Source organism: Pimephales promelas, chromosome 25 (assembly GCF_988280905.1).
Source record: "Pimephales promelas chromosome 25, fPimPro1.hap1.1, whole genome shotgun sequence".
NCBI classification, from domain to species: domain Eukaryota; kingdom Metazoa; phylum Chordata; class Actinopteri; order Cypriniformes; family Leuciscidae; genus Pimephales; species Pimephales promelas.
This window is the reverse complement of record NC_142793.1, coordinates 592,844-608,685: the sequence shown is the minus strand read 5'-3', so window position 1 is coordinate 608,685 and position 15,842 is coordinate 592,844. Positions and strand designations below refer to the sequence as shown.

General features: G+C 41.9%; 1 protein-coding gene across 2 annotated transcripts in view; it reads right to left on the bottom strand.

Moving 5' to 3' along the window:
- The window catches only part of slc1a2b (solute carrier family 1 member 2b), a 40,985-nt gene that overhangs the window by 9,429 nt on the left and 15,714 nt on the right, over positions 1-15,842 (bottom strand). For both annotated transcript variants that reach the window (XM_039670254.2, XM_039670253.2), the window contains exons 2-5: positions 3,655-3,794; positions 1,766-1,918; positions 292-542; positions 45-195 (exon numbers count right to left, since the gene is read on the bottom strand). In XM_039670254.2, the coding sequence (XP_039526188.1) occupies positions 45-195; positions 292-542; positions 1,766-1,918; positions 3,655-3,784 (685 nt within the window). In that variant the 5' untranslated portion in view covers positions 3,785-3,794. The remainder of the gene's footprint in view (positions 1-44; positions 196-291; positions 543-1,765; positions 1,919-3,654; positions 3,795-15,842) is intronic.

Below are 15,842 nucleotides of genomic sequence, written 5' to 3'. Positions count from 1 at the left end.
GGCAAGGATTTATCTAAAGATTTTTGAGAGAATGATTGCCCTACCCAGCACATTCATTCCACTCTTAAACTCTAGAGATTTCTTGACTATGATAATGGGCGGTGGCTTGGTGGCATTAGAGAGATAGTCAGACATAGTGCTGTTGGTGTCATCGAGGTCAGGTTGAACTTCTATCTTCTTCACAACGGTCTGGATCTGTGCATTTAAACATCACCTCAATCAGTTCACCATTTTGTTGCGAGTTCTTGTCTCACTTTAACCATTAAGCATTTAACAGCTGTGGAGTCGTACCTGCTGGAAGCAAGACTGAACCAAGTTCTCAGGGAAGAGGTTTCTGATTAGGTCAAAAAAGGCATCCAGACTGGAAACCTCATCATTCTTCGCTCCTTCTCCGAGATTCTCCTTGAGTTTGGGATTTCCAGGGTGGATGAGGAGCACCAGGATCACGCCCAGCACAGCAGCAATGACAGTAGTGCTCATGTAATAGATCATGGCTCTGGAACCCAGACGACCACTTGACTTTGCATCCAGACCAGCCAGACCTTGGTTGGGGAAATGGGAAAGTCATTGCTTCATATTCACCAGCTCAAATGTCTTGATATATAGCTTATATCACTCTAGTTTAGCTCAATCTGCTTTCATGCATTGGGTATGAAAGCAGTCATAGATTAAATATCTTCAAACACCCCTTTTATAACAATCAGGACACATCTTATTTCTGTTGGCTGTGCACACGAATCCTGTGAATGGGATTGCCGTGTAAATACACCTCCAAAAAAGGCTACAATTATACATTTACTCATACCTGTCAACACTCCCGTTTTTTCCCGCGTTCCTCCCGTTTTTTAGCCCTATCTCCCGGACCCCTCCCGGTTTGTTATTTCTCCCGGGAAACTCCCGTAATTTGCATGGCCCAAACTCCTTTATGAATAATCTGACCAATATGTTTGTCTGATGTTGACCAGTTGCCAGATCTTGTATTAAATGCATTATATTCACACAATCCACACACCATATACAGTTTTAAACACATTTGTCATCTCAACCTGGCAACCTATACCCCAGTTGTGCAGTCGCGGAAAGCTCAACCCGAAATATATTAAAGTACTTTTGTGAATGTCTGTTGGACACTGTTGTCTGTTAATGTGAGTTATCAAACTAAATGTTCAACATTTAACCAGTCCAAAATAGGGCGCTTATGTTCACAAAACATAATGACTGAAAAAGACCCTTCTGTTTCTGAGAAAATGGGATTTCTTCCACTGCCTCTTACCACAGGAGAGCCCTCTGCTTTCAACGATTTATCTCTTGTGCACCTAAATTGAATGAATGCACAGACATTGAAGGACAGTTTTTGTTAAGATTTTGTGTTATTTAAGAATTTAGACTTAGAGGCTGTTTACACTTCATAGCCATACGGTCATTTATGCATTCAGCACACACTTTTATCCATAGAAAGCTTACAAGCTTCATGCATTCCCTGGTAAACAAACCCATGATCTTGGCATAGCTAGCGCCATCTTTACTGTTTAACTACAGGAATATATATTACCATGAGGAGACCAAGCGTTTGAGACAGATTGCAATATAGACTTCAGGAGGAGGCGTTCGTGATGGGAGCTCAGCTGAGTCTCATTTAGTGCAAACACAGGAACTATTCTCATTTTGTGAAGACATGTTTATGTTGCCTAAAATGGACTGTGCGAATCTTCCCCATTTCTAATCAAACAGTCGACCGCTTGTTAAAAGAGGAGGCTTGTGTTACCTGTGATTAAGCTGGAGATGATTAAGGGAAGGATGAGCATTTTCAGCATCCTCATTAGAATATCTCCAGGGAAGGCAATGACCATGACGATGTTGTCATCGATCGGAGAAGCGACACGCAGCAGCATACCGAACACCGCTCCCAAAATCACACCTGGGATGGGGGACAGAGAAGCTCTTCTTTTGGATAATTTGGACAAAATATTCCTGAACATGTGTGATTCCAAACATATAATCTCACCACCCAGTTAAGGTCCTCTGAAACCAAAGGCAAATGTTAAATGTGATAAAATTGACTAATCATGTGTAGTAGGCTGAATTTGACAAAAATTAAACAAAGTCGTATTAAGTCTTGATATTCAGGTCTGGGTAGTCATATGTAGCATGACATACATGCGGGGTGTTTTCAGATATTGTGCTGTGGAACTATGCTGTGTGAGGCGTCATTATCCATATCTGTGTGTAGGGAAGTACATGTACTCTATAGAGCACTAATAGTCTAAATGGGATGTACCCAAAAAGTGAAAGTGAGGAGCATTTATGGGTACACGTCAGGAACCAGCCTACCTTACATATTTCAAGGGTGCTGAGTCCCAAAAAAATTGGTTCCCAAGCAAAATTTTGAGTTTTTTACCTTCTAATTTGCATATCAAAATGGCCGCCAAATTGCCTATCTTACTCAATCGTTGGACCATTTTCTCCTAGTTTTTTTGTAAGAAGGCAATCAAGATGAGGAAATTAAGTTTCTAGATCAATAGTCAAGGGTCAGAGCAAAGATATATTGGAGGCTCACTGCCTTTTGTATGTAGTATATATATTTGCAAAATACCAACTTTTAAGGCGAGACACTAGGTGAATAGGGTAACATTTTTGAATAATAGATATCACAATGAAACTTTGAAAAGTATGAAAAGTATTTAAAAAATGTATTGTAAGTTTTTGAATAAAAGCATATATCCTGAAATACCTCTGAACATTTTTTTCATCTTGTGTGTAAACAAAATGAAAAAAAAAAACTTTGCACCTGGCTTTATCATATGTTTAGATCTATCTACTGAAAATATATGCAAAATTGTGCATATAAAATGAGATAATGCCTAATTTGCATAATTAAACATACAAATTTCAAAAACTTAAAATACATATTTTTATATACTTGTGTAAGTAATCAACTGAGGAAGTTTCATGGTGATATCTATTATTTAAAAATGTTACCCTATTCACCTAATGTCTCGCCTTAAAAGTTGTTGTTTTGCAAATATATTTGCATAAAAAAGGCAGTGAGCCTCCAATATATCTTTGCTCTGACCCTTGACTATCTATCTAGAAACTTAATTTCCTCATCTTGATTGCCTACTTCCAAAAAAACTAGGAGAAAATGGTCCACTGACTGAACAAGGCCATTTTGATATGCAAATTAGAAGGTAAAAATCTCAAAATTTCGCTTGCGAACCCATTTTTTTGGGACTCAGCACCCTTGAAATATGTAAGGTAGGCCGGTTCCCGACTTGTACCCATAAATGCTCCTCACTTCTTATAGAAGGCCATTTTGCTGGAATCCGTCTAGTCTATAATGAAGCCCTGCTGAGGCAGATTACTTTCTGGCTTTATAATCCTGCAAAGAAGTTTGTTTGTTATGTCCTGAAACACCAGTGACACTAACTGCAATACACACTCTCTAGAGCTAATCGCATATACACCTGTACAAATATACAGCGTTTCACCAATGTTCAACAATGCCTCAGTCGCAGGAAATGAAAGCATCTAAAACTAATTTCGCCTCATCTGACAGAGGTTTAAATCAAATACTAGGATTTACAGTCAGCTGTTTGCTGACATACAGCCGTCGCTCTATGTATAATCATGCCACGAGTGCTGTGAAACACTCACCCATTACAGTCAGTGTGAGCAGCAGGTTCTTGCGCAGCTTCTGGCATATTGTGGCAAACTTGGAGCTCGGCCTCGCCTCAATGGGCTCCAGGTGGCTTTCATGCATTCTGACCTCCACGTGCTTCGGCATGTTTCCAGAACTGCAGAGAAAAACAGACACAAGAGTAAAGAGGTGGAATCATGGCATGAGCATGTGAAGGGGCAGCTGGCATTTACACCAAACATCATTCAAATAACAACAAAACATCTAGGTTAATGAGGCAACCCTGGCTCCCTTTAACGCTCCCCTAACGCTCTACGCTACGTCAGTACGACTGATGAATTGGGATTCCAAGTCGTCAGTTGTTCTGGCATAACGTCGAACGGGACTGCCTAAAAGGGAACAAGGGTTACATACGTAAACCAAGACGTTCCCAAAGACGCTGCGTAATGATGCAACGGGAACACGTCAGTAGTCACGCTGTCCTACAGAATCATGCCAGTTCATTGGCTGATGGATGACGATTAGCCCATATAGCCCAAGAAGCTACACAACATCTTGTTCCCACTCAGGGTTACATCAGTAATCTAGACTTTCCATTTGTTGGAACTCAACGCTGCATGATGACGCAATGGGAATATATGCAGTTACGCCATGCAAACAGTAGCTCAGCCCATGTGGCAAACATAGTAGCACCCCAATAGGCTGATGATCCAGGAGTCAAACTTCCATTGACTTTCAGCCCGAATGCCCAGGCAAGGCAACACACGTGCCACCAAAGCACTAGAAAATGCACTGACTCTATTAGGCAAAGCAGGATCTACATCCACCTTAAGTGTCAAAGCAGTCGCATCTGAGGACGCTAATGAACAAAATTCAGTATTGAACCAACAGATCTTCAATCATTCGTCATCCGCTCGGTCAGTGTCAAGCCTCGGGATCCACTGCTGTGCCTTCATCCCAGGGCCTCTTGAAATGAGCTTGAAAGGCTTCCAAGACCGCCATAGTGTGCAAGGCTCAAGCCACATAACTGCCACTCAAAAGGGGAATTATTAAACTTAAACTATTGAACAGCGGGCTGAGACACACTGTGCACTGCAGAAAGAAAAATCAGGCACAATGGCACCATGTGTGTACGCGAGCTGTTCATTCGCCAATGAATCGACACGATTCTATAGCACTGATGATGTGTTGCTATGGCATCATCACCCTGTGTTCGAGATCCTACAAATAACAACTACATTCATACAGTTTCTGTCCTGCAAATCAAGTGATGTATGATAAACATCAAAGGACACATGTTTAGTATAAAATTATAACCAGGCTGCAGTTCTGCTTTGTAAAAAATAAAGTAAATTAAAAGTAATTACATTTTCTCATAATACACTTTAAAGCCCAGTTATTACTACTCTAGCTAGCCAATGTTGCTATAAGGGTTCTTGAATCAGTCAGCGTACATCCACAGTTTATGTCAGATATCAACACAGTTTAACATGACCTCTCTTAAAATGCGGTTTAATCTACATATTGGTTTACTTTAAGTCTGAGAGAAAACGAAATAAAATTAGGTCAGAAAATATGGTATGAAAATAAGCAATGCAAACGCTTTCACAGACGCAACTCTGGTGTTCATGTTGGCTGATCATGTGTGATCTTGTGTAATTACACATTTTTAATTGGATGCGTGTTTAGAGGAACTGGCAGAATGGCACATGTGTCTGTCTTAATGAGTGAATGCTGGTTTCCCTACGGGTAAATCTCCTCGCCAGCTTCAAGGAACAGATGGTGATCACGAAGTTTGCTATTTTTGATGTCTAAGTGAAAATTTATCATCTAAAAGTTCTACTTTTTCAAGTTTAGTGTGTTAACCCCCCCCCCCCCACACACACACACACACACACAATCATTTTAGTGCATATGAGTTGGGCAAATTAACCTCTGTGGTGAACCTCCTCTCTACCAATGCTCCAGTGTCCTGACAGATCTTCATTCACGATGGATCAACACAGCAGAAGCAGATACAGTCAGCCAAGGAAGTGAGCCACAAACATGTCCAAGTTCCCATTGTCAACAATTCCAGTCGTCCTAGACCTAAACGGGTTTCTTGCTCTCTGCCAAACAGTATTTAGGCCAGCGGTCCGTGAACTACAGAACTCTGAAACACTAACCGGCCCACGAAAACAAGGCCAGCTGCAGTACCATCACACTCACAAGACTGCTCAACACATACTTTGTGATTGATATGCTCATATATGATTTATATAATCACTAACTCTCAGTGTTTTCAAGCAACGTTCAAAACACAAAGACCTAGTAACAAAGGACTAGGTTTACAGTTCGTAGAAAACACAGATATCTAACATGTGAGGTGTAGGTTGTATTGAGAGCGCAGGAACAAACCCAGAGAAAACAAAACCATGACATTATCATGTCTAATAACTGAGAAAATAATCTTTCAAGTAAACTGACAATGATTATTCTTCTATGTGTTGTAAATGTAACAAGCCCTTGCTCCCTGACTGAGTAATGTGGCTGTCGGCTGATGGATAACAACATAGAGATGACAAAAGTGAGTTTCAGCAACGTTCATGTGATCATTTTAATTGATCAGTTTACTTAAACATTCAGGTTTTCCCTTTTGACACTCTGAAAAAGTTTATTCTTGTATATAGTGTGAGCTCTTTAACTGGTGCAGTGCTCGATTTGCCATCCCCTTGTTGAAAATAAAATGGCAAAACAAATCTCTGTAAAAACACCTCTGTAAAATCATCTCATTTAGATGTATAGTGTTGTGCATTATGTAAAAAATCATTTTGATTAAGATTCTCTACATATGAAAATTTACCAACTATAAATAACAGTGACTGGGTCCCGCATGACGCTGATGGCTCTTCACTTTTGTCTGTTTCTATCCAGTTGTTTAGAACAGGACGGTCTGACTACTGGACATGTGAGTGTGAGAGACAGCAATAAAAAACAGAGGATGCGTCTCATTCAGAAATGATCACCTTATTCCCTTCAAAGTCTTTACCATAAACAATACAAATTAAATAAAACAAAACTTCAAAATTACAGTGTGAGACAACAGGCAAATCTCCATTTCATTTAAACAACATGCAGTGATGACTGTCCAGCTGCGGGACACAAGGTAAAAACAGCAGCAGGGTCAGATCTGTCATGTCTAGTCACTGTGAACTGGAACTAAACTCTGGCGAATGCACCTTTAGGGTCGCCCTCATGTACATAATACTGCAAACAGACAAGTGACTAAAATATATATGAAAGTAACATTCATCAAGAAGTGTAATGATGGATAAATAAGTGGAGAAACCAAAGAAAAATTTACATTTTTCTGTGAACACCATCATACAGTATTAACCACTGACATACAAATATATACACCTCGGTTGGTTTCAGTGTGGGTAAATCATGGGCTCATTTTCATTTTGGGGGGAAACTACCCCTTTAAGACATGATCTGTAAAGCTGCTCACTGTGAAAAGCACTATAGAAACAAACCTGAGCTGACTAAGAATGAATTGGCTATTGGTTAACGTACAGAATACACAAGCCTGATTGAGCTGGGATTCATCTGAAATTCTATCCCAGCATCTGAACAGTGAGATTACTCTGACACTCCCACCCAAAGGATTCAGGATACATTTCAGGGTCTTCCATTTATGCAACCTCTAAAAATACAGGAATATCAGACCAACTGTCCATAATGAAGACCATTCCATTTCACCATTGTTTAGGGTGACCATATTGTGATTACCAAAAACCAGGACACTCGGCCCGGCAAACACATACTCAAATGATACTCGAAGTTTACTCAAAGATGCCTTATTAATATCAATACATTTAAAGTTAGCTATGCCTCCTCTGTATGGATAGAAAATTGTTATATTACAAGACACAAATTCAGATAGGCTTCTCGGAGGTTACTCAACATGTTTTATTATGACAGGGTTCAAAACTAATGAATGAAATAATGATAGAAATAATGTATCTTCTGTATTAGAAAAATAAGGACGTGAAACAGGGCATGTCCTGGGCAAACAAGACTTTTGGTCACCCTACCATTGTTGGGAATCCACTCATTCTGGAAGGATGACAGAATGTCTCAGGTTACACATGTAACCATGGTTCCCTGAGAAGGGGAACAAGACACTACGTTCAAAGACACTTTGGGGAATGCCTCCAGTTTTACGATGTCAGAAGTACATGTATCAAATGCGAAAATGACATTGGCCTGCGACAGACGTGACATCACTCTATTGCAACCGTGAGTATAGAAGGCCACCTAAAGTACACTTCATCAGTATTTTTATCGAAAGGGCACGTGACCAGGTATACCCAAAGCATGACAGTGAGACACAGTGTCTCATTCCCCCTTCACAGGGAACCATGGTTACATGCGTAACCTGAGATGTCCCCTTTCATTTACATTACATTACATTTAATCATTTAGCAGACACTTTTATCCAAAGCAATTTACAAATGAGGATTGCAACAGAAGCCAACAATAGGGCAACAATATGCAAGTGCCATGACCAGTCCCAGTTATCAAACACACCTGATTCAACTCATCAGCTCATAATCAGATGGGTTAATGAGCTGATGAGTTGAATCAGGTGTTTTTGATTAGGGAGACAAAGAATACGCGCAGTGTTGGTGTGCTGCCAGGAACAGGGTTGGGAAACACTGCCCTAAGGCCACAACCTAAGCTCCAAGCCCTATTCAAGGAAGAACCTGCTGTTAATTCCTCCTTACCAGGGAGGGCATCCAGTGCCCGTCCCAAGGACACAGCTCAAAGGTCTAGCAAAAATGCCAGCCTTCCTTACAGGTATTACCTTTAAGGTAATACTGCCAAAAGAAAGATCCTTCAAATGTGACTCTACAAGGGGGAAATGGTTTAACCCCTAAAATAACACAGGGAAATGCTAAAGAAACGCTCAACCCTGCCTGATTCGAAATTAGCATCTCTGGGTCAAATATTACTAATACAACCCGAGACAGGTTCTCCGGATAGTGGAGGCCCATGCGAAACCACTCTCTAAAGCACGTCAACCATAGTGGTCAACCTCAAAGGCAGTTTACCAAGGTGGCCTCACAGAGGGCCGACACACCTGATGTCACTGTCTATCTGCAACTCAGGTGAGCGGATGCCCAACAAAGTCACTGTCTAGGAGAGTAAACGCTCAACCTCAACTTCACGGTCAATCTAAGAGACAGCCATCACAGCGGCTCACAGAAAGCAGAGACACTTGATGTTCTGCTTAAAAAGCACCTCCAAAACCTCAAGGTCTTAGAAGGAGGGGAAGGGCCAGAAAGGAAGGGGGGAGGAACGGAGGAATTTTTTAAAGGGTCCACCAAGGTTTGAGGTACAGACCTGGAATGCGTTGCATTCTTTAACAAGCTGCAGACGGCACCCTTGCCTATCTGAACTTATCGACCACCGTCTCGATGTGCATTGAGAATAAAGTGTTTCTCCCCGATGTCAGCCAGATTGATCCACAGATGTCTCTCTATGGCTGCCATCGCAAGACCAATTGTGACGGCTGTCTGTTTGGAGCCCCGGAGAGCAAGATCCGTGACCGCTTCAGGGGACAGTCCCTTGCCGACATCCAGGTCTTTAAGCAGGTTGGCCTGGTAGGCCTTCGACACTGCCACTAAGTGAAAAGCCCCACCGGCCTGTAACGCAGCTGCATTCGTCCTGCCATTGAGTTTTGATGTTACTCGTAATGCTTTTGACTGCAGGGTTGGAGTCTTTTTCTGTTTGGAGTCTGTTTCCCCGATTGAATACAGCTGTATAATCAATGAAAGGCATTGATGGATGAAAGAGATGAATGCGAGTCGAATATGTTTTTATCTAGGACCTCTCCACCTCGCTGTGAATCCGCAGCTTCTCACGTTTCCAAGCAAGATCTAATCTCCCAGACACAAGGGCCATTATCTCTAACAGTTCATTGTATGCAGGGCAGGCAGGTTGAGAGGGCTCCGTTACTGTATTTTTGCCCTCAACAGTCCCATCCTGCTCTTCCTGGCTCGAAGCCAGAAAAGTGCTATCAGATGATTCAAGCATCATGTATTCTCCAGCATAAGATAAGACGCACATGGAGGAACACACTTCCTGAAACACTTGTAAGAGGATGCCATTCTATTTCACCTTCATTCGTTCAATGGTCTCCTGAAGCCAAAAAAAACCTGATGATGTGTACTCTATAAAAGGTGGCCTTTTAAACTCATGGTCGCGCTATAGGGATGTCACGACTGTCGCCAGCTAATGTCATTGTCGCGTTTGTACATGTGCTTGTACATTTTCAGACAAAATGTCTTTGAACTCAGTGCAAGTTCCTATTCGAAAGGTAATCCCTTGAGTTCAAATTCCTCACCAGGCATCATAGGTGAAATGCAGTGTGTGTGTGGCTCAGGTAAACCTTAAGTTATGGGGTTAGGGGACAAATATTTGTTTTTTGTGGGTCTATTTTTTGGTCCCCATGAGGAAAACAGCTTATAAATCATACTTAGTTTCTGTGATGGGTAGGTTTAGGGTTAGGGTTAGCATTGGGGGATAGAATATATATTGTTTGTACAGTATAAAAATCATTTTGTCTATGGAAAGTCCCCATAAAACATGAAAACACAACGTCTGTGTGTGTGTGTGTGGGTATGTGTGTTTGATGTGTCTCAATGCCATGCCAAAGGGGGCCAGTGAAAGGTAACAGAGAATTCACTCTTTTTTTCTCTCTAACTTGGCCAGGACCATGTGAAGTTTCCCGGCGACCCATCTGAGGGCTTTTGTCCTTCCCCAAAGTGTCAGTGCCCCCTTCTTCCTCCCTTTGGGTTTAATCTGGCATGGAGAGGGATGCGGGAGGATGCCAGCCCCATTCAGCCCGCTGATGTCATGCATATGCCCACCGTGGGAGAGCAGCGGATGGACTCGGAGGGGGGCAGGACCCATTCTCCTCTCGCTCAATCCGCTCTCTATCGGGATGAATCACTCTTTCAGGAATTCACTGTGAGGCACAATTGATGGCGATTATCCCAATTTTATGCTACTGTCCAGAGTGAAGAGATTCTCTCTCTGACTCTCTTTCCTTCGGTGTCTCTCTCTGACAGCTATTACAACCTTTTGGCCCTTCTTGAATTAAACACACACACACACACACAGCTCTCCTCAACAGCTTGTCACATAATAAATCGATAAAACTGGAGTAAAAGAAAGATGCAAAGCACCTAAACATCTGACAAACTACATTTACAGGAACGTTCACATGATATTCCAGTATTATAGATACTTCCAGAATCTGTGTGATGCTGCGAATTTAGCTGTGAAGGATACATCTCTCTTGCATAAGTTATTTCATGAAGAATTACCAAAAGGTCCTATAGCTTAAAACTTATATAAGACAAACTACAACACCATTTCATTAAACAATTAGGCTGAAATGTAATTTGTCAAATGTATCTGACAGTTAGTTTATTCAAGACATCACAAATGTTGCGACTAAAATCATTATACACAATCAATTACAATTATGGTTTTCTTTTAGTAAACTGGGGTTGAGGTATACAACAGAAAATACCACATGAATCTTAATCATATCGTAGTGTCCTAGTATGGGTCAGAGTCACGACACACACACACACAAACACAATCTGGGGTCAAGTCTCGGGGCAACAGTGAGTGTCCAGACAGAGGTCAGATCTGTGCTGGAGGACAAACACACACACACACACAAGGACACACACGTGCATCCCATTAGGTCAAAACAAAGAGCGAGGGGAAAAAGCTTTCGAGTTTTAATAACTGATCCACACTAACAATGCACTTTAACATCAAACTATGTAAATTCGATCCACTGTCCTGCAGAGTTTAGCTCCAGCCCTGAACACACTCCCCCAGCGCCCCTGAAGACCTGGATCAGCTTGTTCAGGCTTGGATCTGAACTCTGCAGGACAGCGGCCCTCGAGGGCCCGAAGTGAGAAGCCCTGCTCTACAGGAGTCTTCTGGATCACCAATGTCGCATGTACTGAATAATGCAGCTGAGCTACAGAAAATGGCCTGGAAAAGTCAGTAGCATTGCTTATCTTAGTAACTTTTCATCACGGTGTATAAATACTATAATTTCAATCTAAAGAAAATCATGATAATACTTCAAAATACAAAAATAATTCACATTTAACAGTATTTTATGGGTAGTCAAATAGAGTATAACATTTATAGTGTCAAATTATGAAAAGTAGCAATTTTCACAACTACCAGTGCATATTTTTCTCCATATACTGTCCAAAAGAGAAATAAACGGAGCGTGTTATGGTGTTATGGAGCCCTCGCCTCCGCTGTGAGGTGAGGGATAAGCACGATTGACCCATATGTGCACTCCATCATGTGCATGGACGCACTCGTATAGTGTGCGACCCTGTAATGAGCGAGTGATTAGGGATTCTGTGTGCGCACAGGTTTCAGGCGCGAGCTGTAATGATGTGCTCTGATCATTCTGGTTGAAGGGTTCGCAGGCCTTCATTCATCTATAGTGAGCACACAGAGGGGCCCCTCAGGGGCCGGTCTCTCTCTCTTTCACAGGCTTCGTCTTTCTCTTTCTCACTTATTTTCTTTCATTCTATACTTTATTTTGTAGAGATTCCTTCTCATGTAACTACTGAGCACGGGTTTGGGTGCCAGGTGTTTTGTCAGATTCCACAAAGCTTTTCCGAGGGAATATTTTCAACACAATGTTTATAGAGATCATTTGTGCCAGACTGTGGAGTGCGGACGAAAACAATTCCCTCATTTCTTTGTATTTATATACTGAAAATGTTTTAATGGAAGTATAACATGAATTGTGAATGTTTCAACTACAGTATAACAGTAAGAATTCTGTGTAAAGTGATGTCTGATCTCATGTCATAATCGGCTTAAAAAGAAAACATGGCTACTTTTGCTTGGCATATTATCTGCGTGAAGAAACCATTAAGAGATGTGACACGGCTATCCATAAAACACTGTTACCACAAAGACACAGGAATTACACCGAACCACAAGTTCATCCCACAACCATACAGATCAATCAATCAATCAATCAACCATCCAACCAACCAACACACCAAATCAATCAATCAATCAATCAACCAACCAACCAAATCAATCAATCAATCAATCAACCAACCAAATCAACCAACCAACCAAATCAATCAACCAACCAACCAACAAAATCAATCAATCAATCAATCAATCAATCAATCAATCAATCAATCAATCAATCAAATCAATCAATCAATCAATCAATCAATCAATCAACCAACCAACCAACAAAATCAATCAATCAATCAACCAATCAAATCAATCAATCAACCAACCAACCAACCAACCAACCAACCAAATCAACCAATCAACCAATCAATCAATCAATCAATCAATCAATCAATCAATCAATCAATCAATCAACCAATCAATCAATGAATCAATCAATCAATCATCATTTTAACTGAAGAATGCAGTGTTAAGTGTATTTATTCTTCTTCTCATCAAGTTCATCTTTCTTTAGCGTGTAATGTTGCTGTTTGTGCATGAAATAGCTCTGCAAAGCTCCAAAGTCACTCCAGTGGGAGTTCTTCTCTATATCAGTGTCAGTGTTTCTGAACTCCTGAAATGCCTCCATTGTAGTCTTGAGGTTCTTCCAAGAATGAATACATCACAATATTCCTCATTATAATAATTCATACACAGAATAAAGGGGCGGGGCCTGGTTGAGTTAGTAAGTAGTATGCTGAAACTGGTGGTTATCTTAAGGGGTGGGACTTTTCCCAAACATACCAATCAGAGCACACTGCTCCAGCCGACCAATCAGAGCACACTGCTCCAGGTATAACGCTGTTAACTGTAAAGATGTTCTGTGCTGTCATCCTCTCATCTCATAAAACGGCATAAATCAATGGTCACAGATGTGCCCTCATAATGTGATTATAATGTGTTTATGGCAGTATTGTAGATTATGTTAAAGTCTCCCAGTGGTGAAAATCCAGCTTTTAATGTAGTTTATATGTGGTGTTTTTAATATGCTTTAAAGGGACACTCCACCTATTTGCATTAAGATTTCCATTGTTAGAAACTCAGTTAAACTATTGAATGGTCGTCATGCAACACTCTCTCATTTTCCCCTGAGATGAGAGAAATCTGCTATTTACCTTTTTCACTTCCTCCTACAATGACGCAAAAATCATCATTTCACGTCATTGTAGGAGAAAGTGTAAGAGGGGGGATTTCTGTAAAGACTACAAGCACTAGATCTCACCCTTTCAAACCCGCTCATAGGGGGTTGGGCCTAATGTGCTAACAGACCTATCCAGTAGCGGTTCTAGGCACGGGCGAACCGGGCAGTCGCCCGGGGCGGCATTTCTTCATGTCACATGGGGGGCGGCACGAGCAGTTAAAAAAAATCCTCTGTGCCGCGAAGTTTTTCTATTTTTTATCATTTCGATTCAATTATTGGCAATGGCGCCCTGCTTGCTGAGAAGGTGCCGTGCGCAGAAGCGAGGGGATCAAGGGGATCTTCTGATTAGTTCATGTATCGCGTCTTTTGCGCGCTCGTGGTCGTTATTTCAAATCCTATATGTTTCAAATAGGCGCACGGGAAGCGCGCTCATAAACTTTTCAGTATGGGAGTGCACGTGCACCCAAACACTTGGGTGTTTTTTTCTCTTCTCCGTAAATAAATCTTTTAGCAGAGCTACAGCAAGCGTTTTTCTGTGGTGGAAATACATTACTAAAACTTCTTTGCCGTTGGAGAGCGCAGTGTAATGAGTGCATGGTTCTATAGCAACGACAGCCATAGGAAAATTGGTACAAATTTTACTATTAATAATAAAAGATAAGCTGTGCATTATAAATGTCAGGAATGTATCTTTATTGACTCATTCTTTTTATAGAGATGATTTAAATGCTAAAATATGAGGTTTATCTTTATATAAAACCTTTTTTGTGTTACCCTTTTTTAAAGTTTAGTAGGTAAGATGAAAGACACTCCTTTAAAACAAATCTTTAATGTTATTAACTTGGTGAATTGATACTGTGTATTAGGCTTTTTGAACAAGATTATGTGATCATTTTGGTCACTATATTCTATATTATTTAATACTTTTCATAATGATCAACTAAAATCAACTTTAATTATGAGTTTTTACAGTAGCCTATAATATGCAAAGTATTTTTTTTTTCAGGGGGGCGCTCGAAGGGGGTCTCGCCCTGGGTGTAATTCAAAGTAGAACCGCCACTGGACCTATCACAGATCAGCACCAGTGCGTTTGATTTCACCGGCTTGATTTGTCCGGGATTCAGCTTTTGATTTCTGCAGTCGCCGTTCATTGTTTACATGCACAGCTTTTGTTTCAGTCTAACTGAATTTATTCCATTGGTGAATCTGAATGTAGTGTTTACATGAACGCTAAACAACTGATTGGTTGATGTGCGTTTTAACATTGCTAAGAAAATCCCCGCTCCTCCGTGAGAGATAAGAGACCAGAGCGTCTCACAGGTGTCGTTCATCAGTAATCACGTTCTCCCGCGGCCCTCACTCGTCCCGCTCGCCACAGTAAACATGACTCTCGCCGTTCTACCGCGGCCCTCACTCGTCCTGTTCGCCACAGTAAACATGACTCGCGCCGTTCTCCCGCGGCCCTCACTCGTCCTGTTCGCCACAGTAAACATGACTCGCGCCGTTCTCCCGCGGCCCTCACTCGTCCCGCTCGCCACAGTAAACATGACTCTCGCCGTTCTACCGCGGCCCTCACTCGTCCTGTTCGCCACAGTAAACATGACTCGCGCCGTTCTCCCGCGGCCCTCACTCGTCCCGCTCGCCACAGTAAACATGACTCTCGCCGTTCTACCGCGGCCCTCACTCGTCCCGCTCGCCACAGAAAACATGACTCTCGCCGTTCTACCGCGGCCCTCACTCGTCCTGTTCGCCACAGTAAACATGACTTGCGCCGTTCTCCCGCGGCCCTCACTCGTCCCGCTCGCCACAGTAAACATGACTCGCGCCGTTCACCCGCGGCCCTCACTCGTCCCGCTCGCCACAGTAAACATGACTCTCGCCGTTCTACCGCGGCCCTCACTCGTCCTGTTCGCCACATTAAACGTGACTCGCGCCGTTCTCCCGCGGCCCTCACTCGTCCTGTTCGCCACAGTAAACATGACTCGCGCCGTT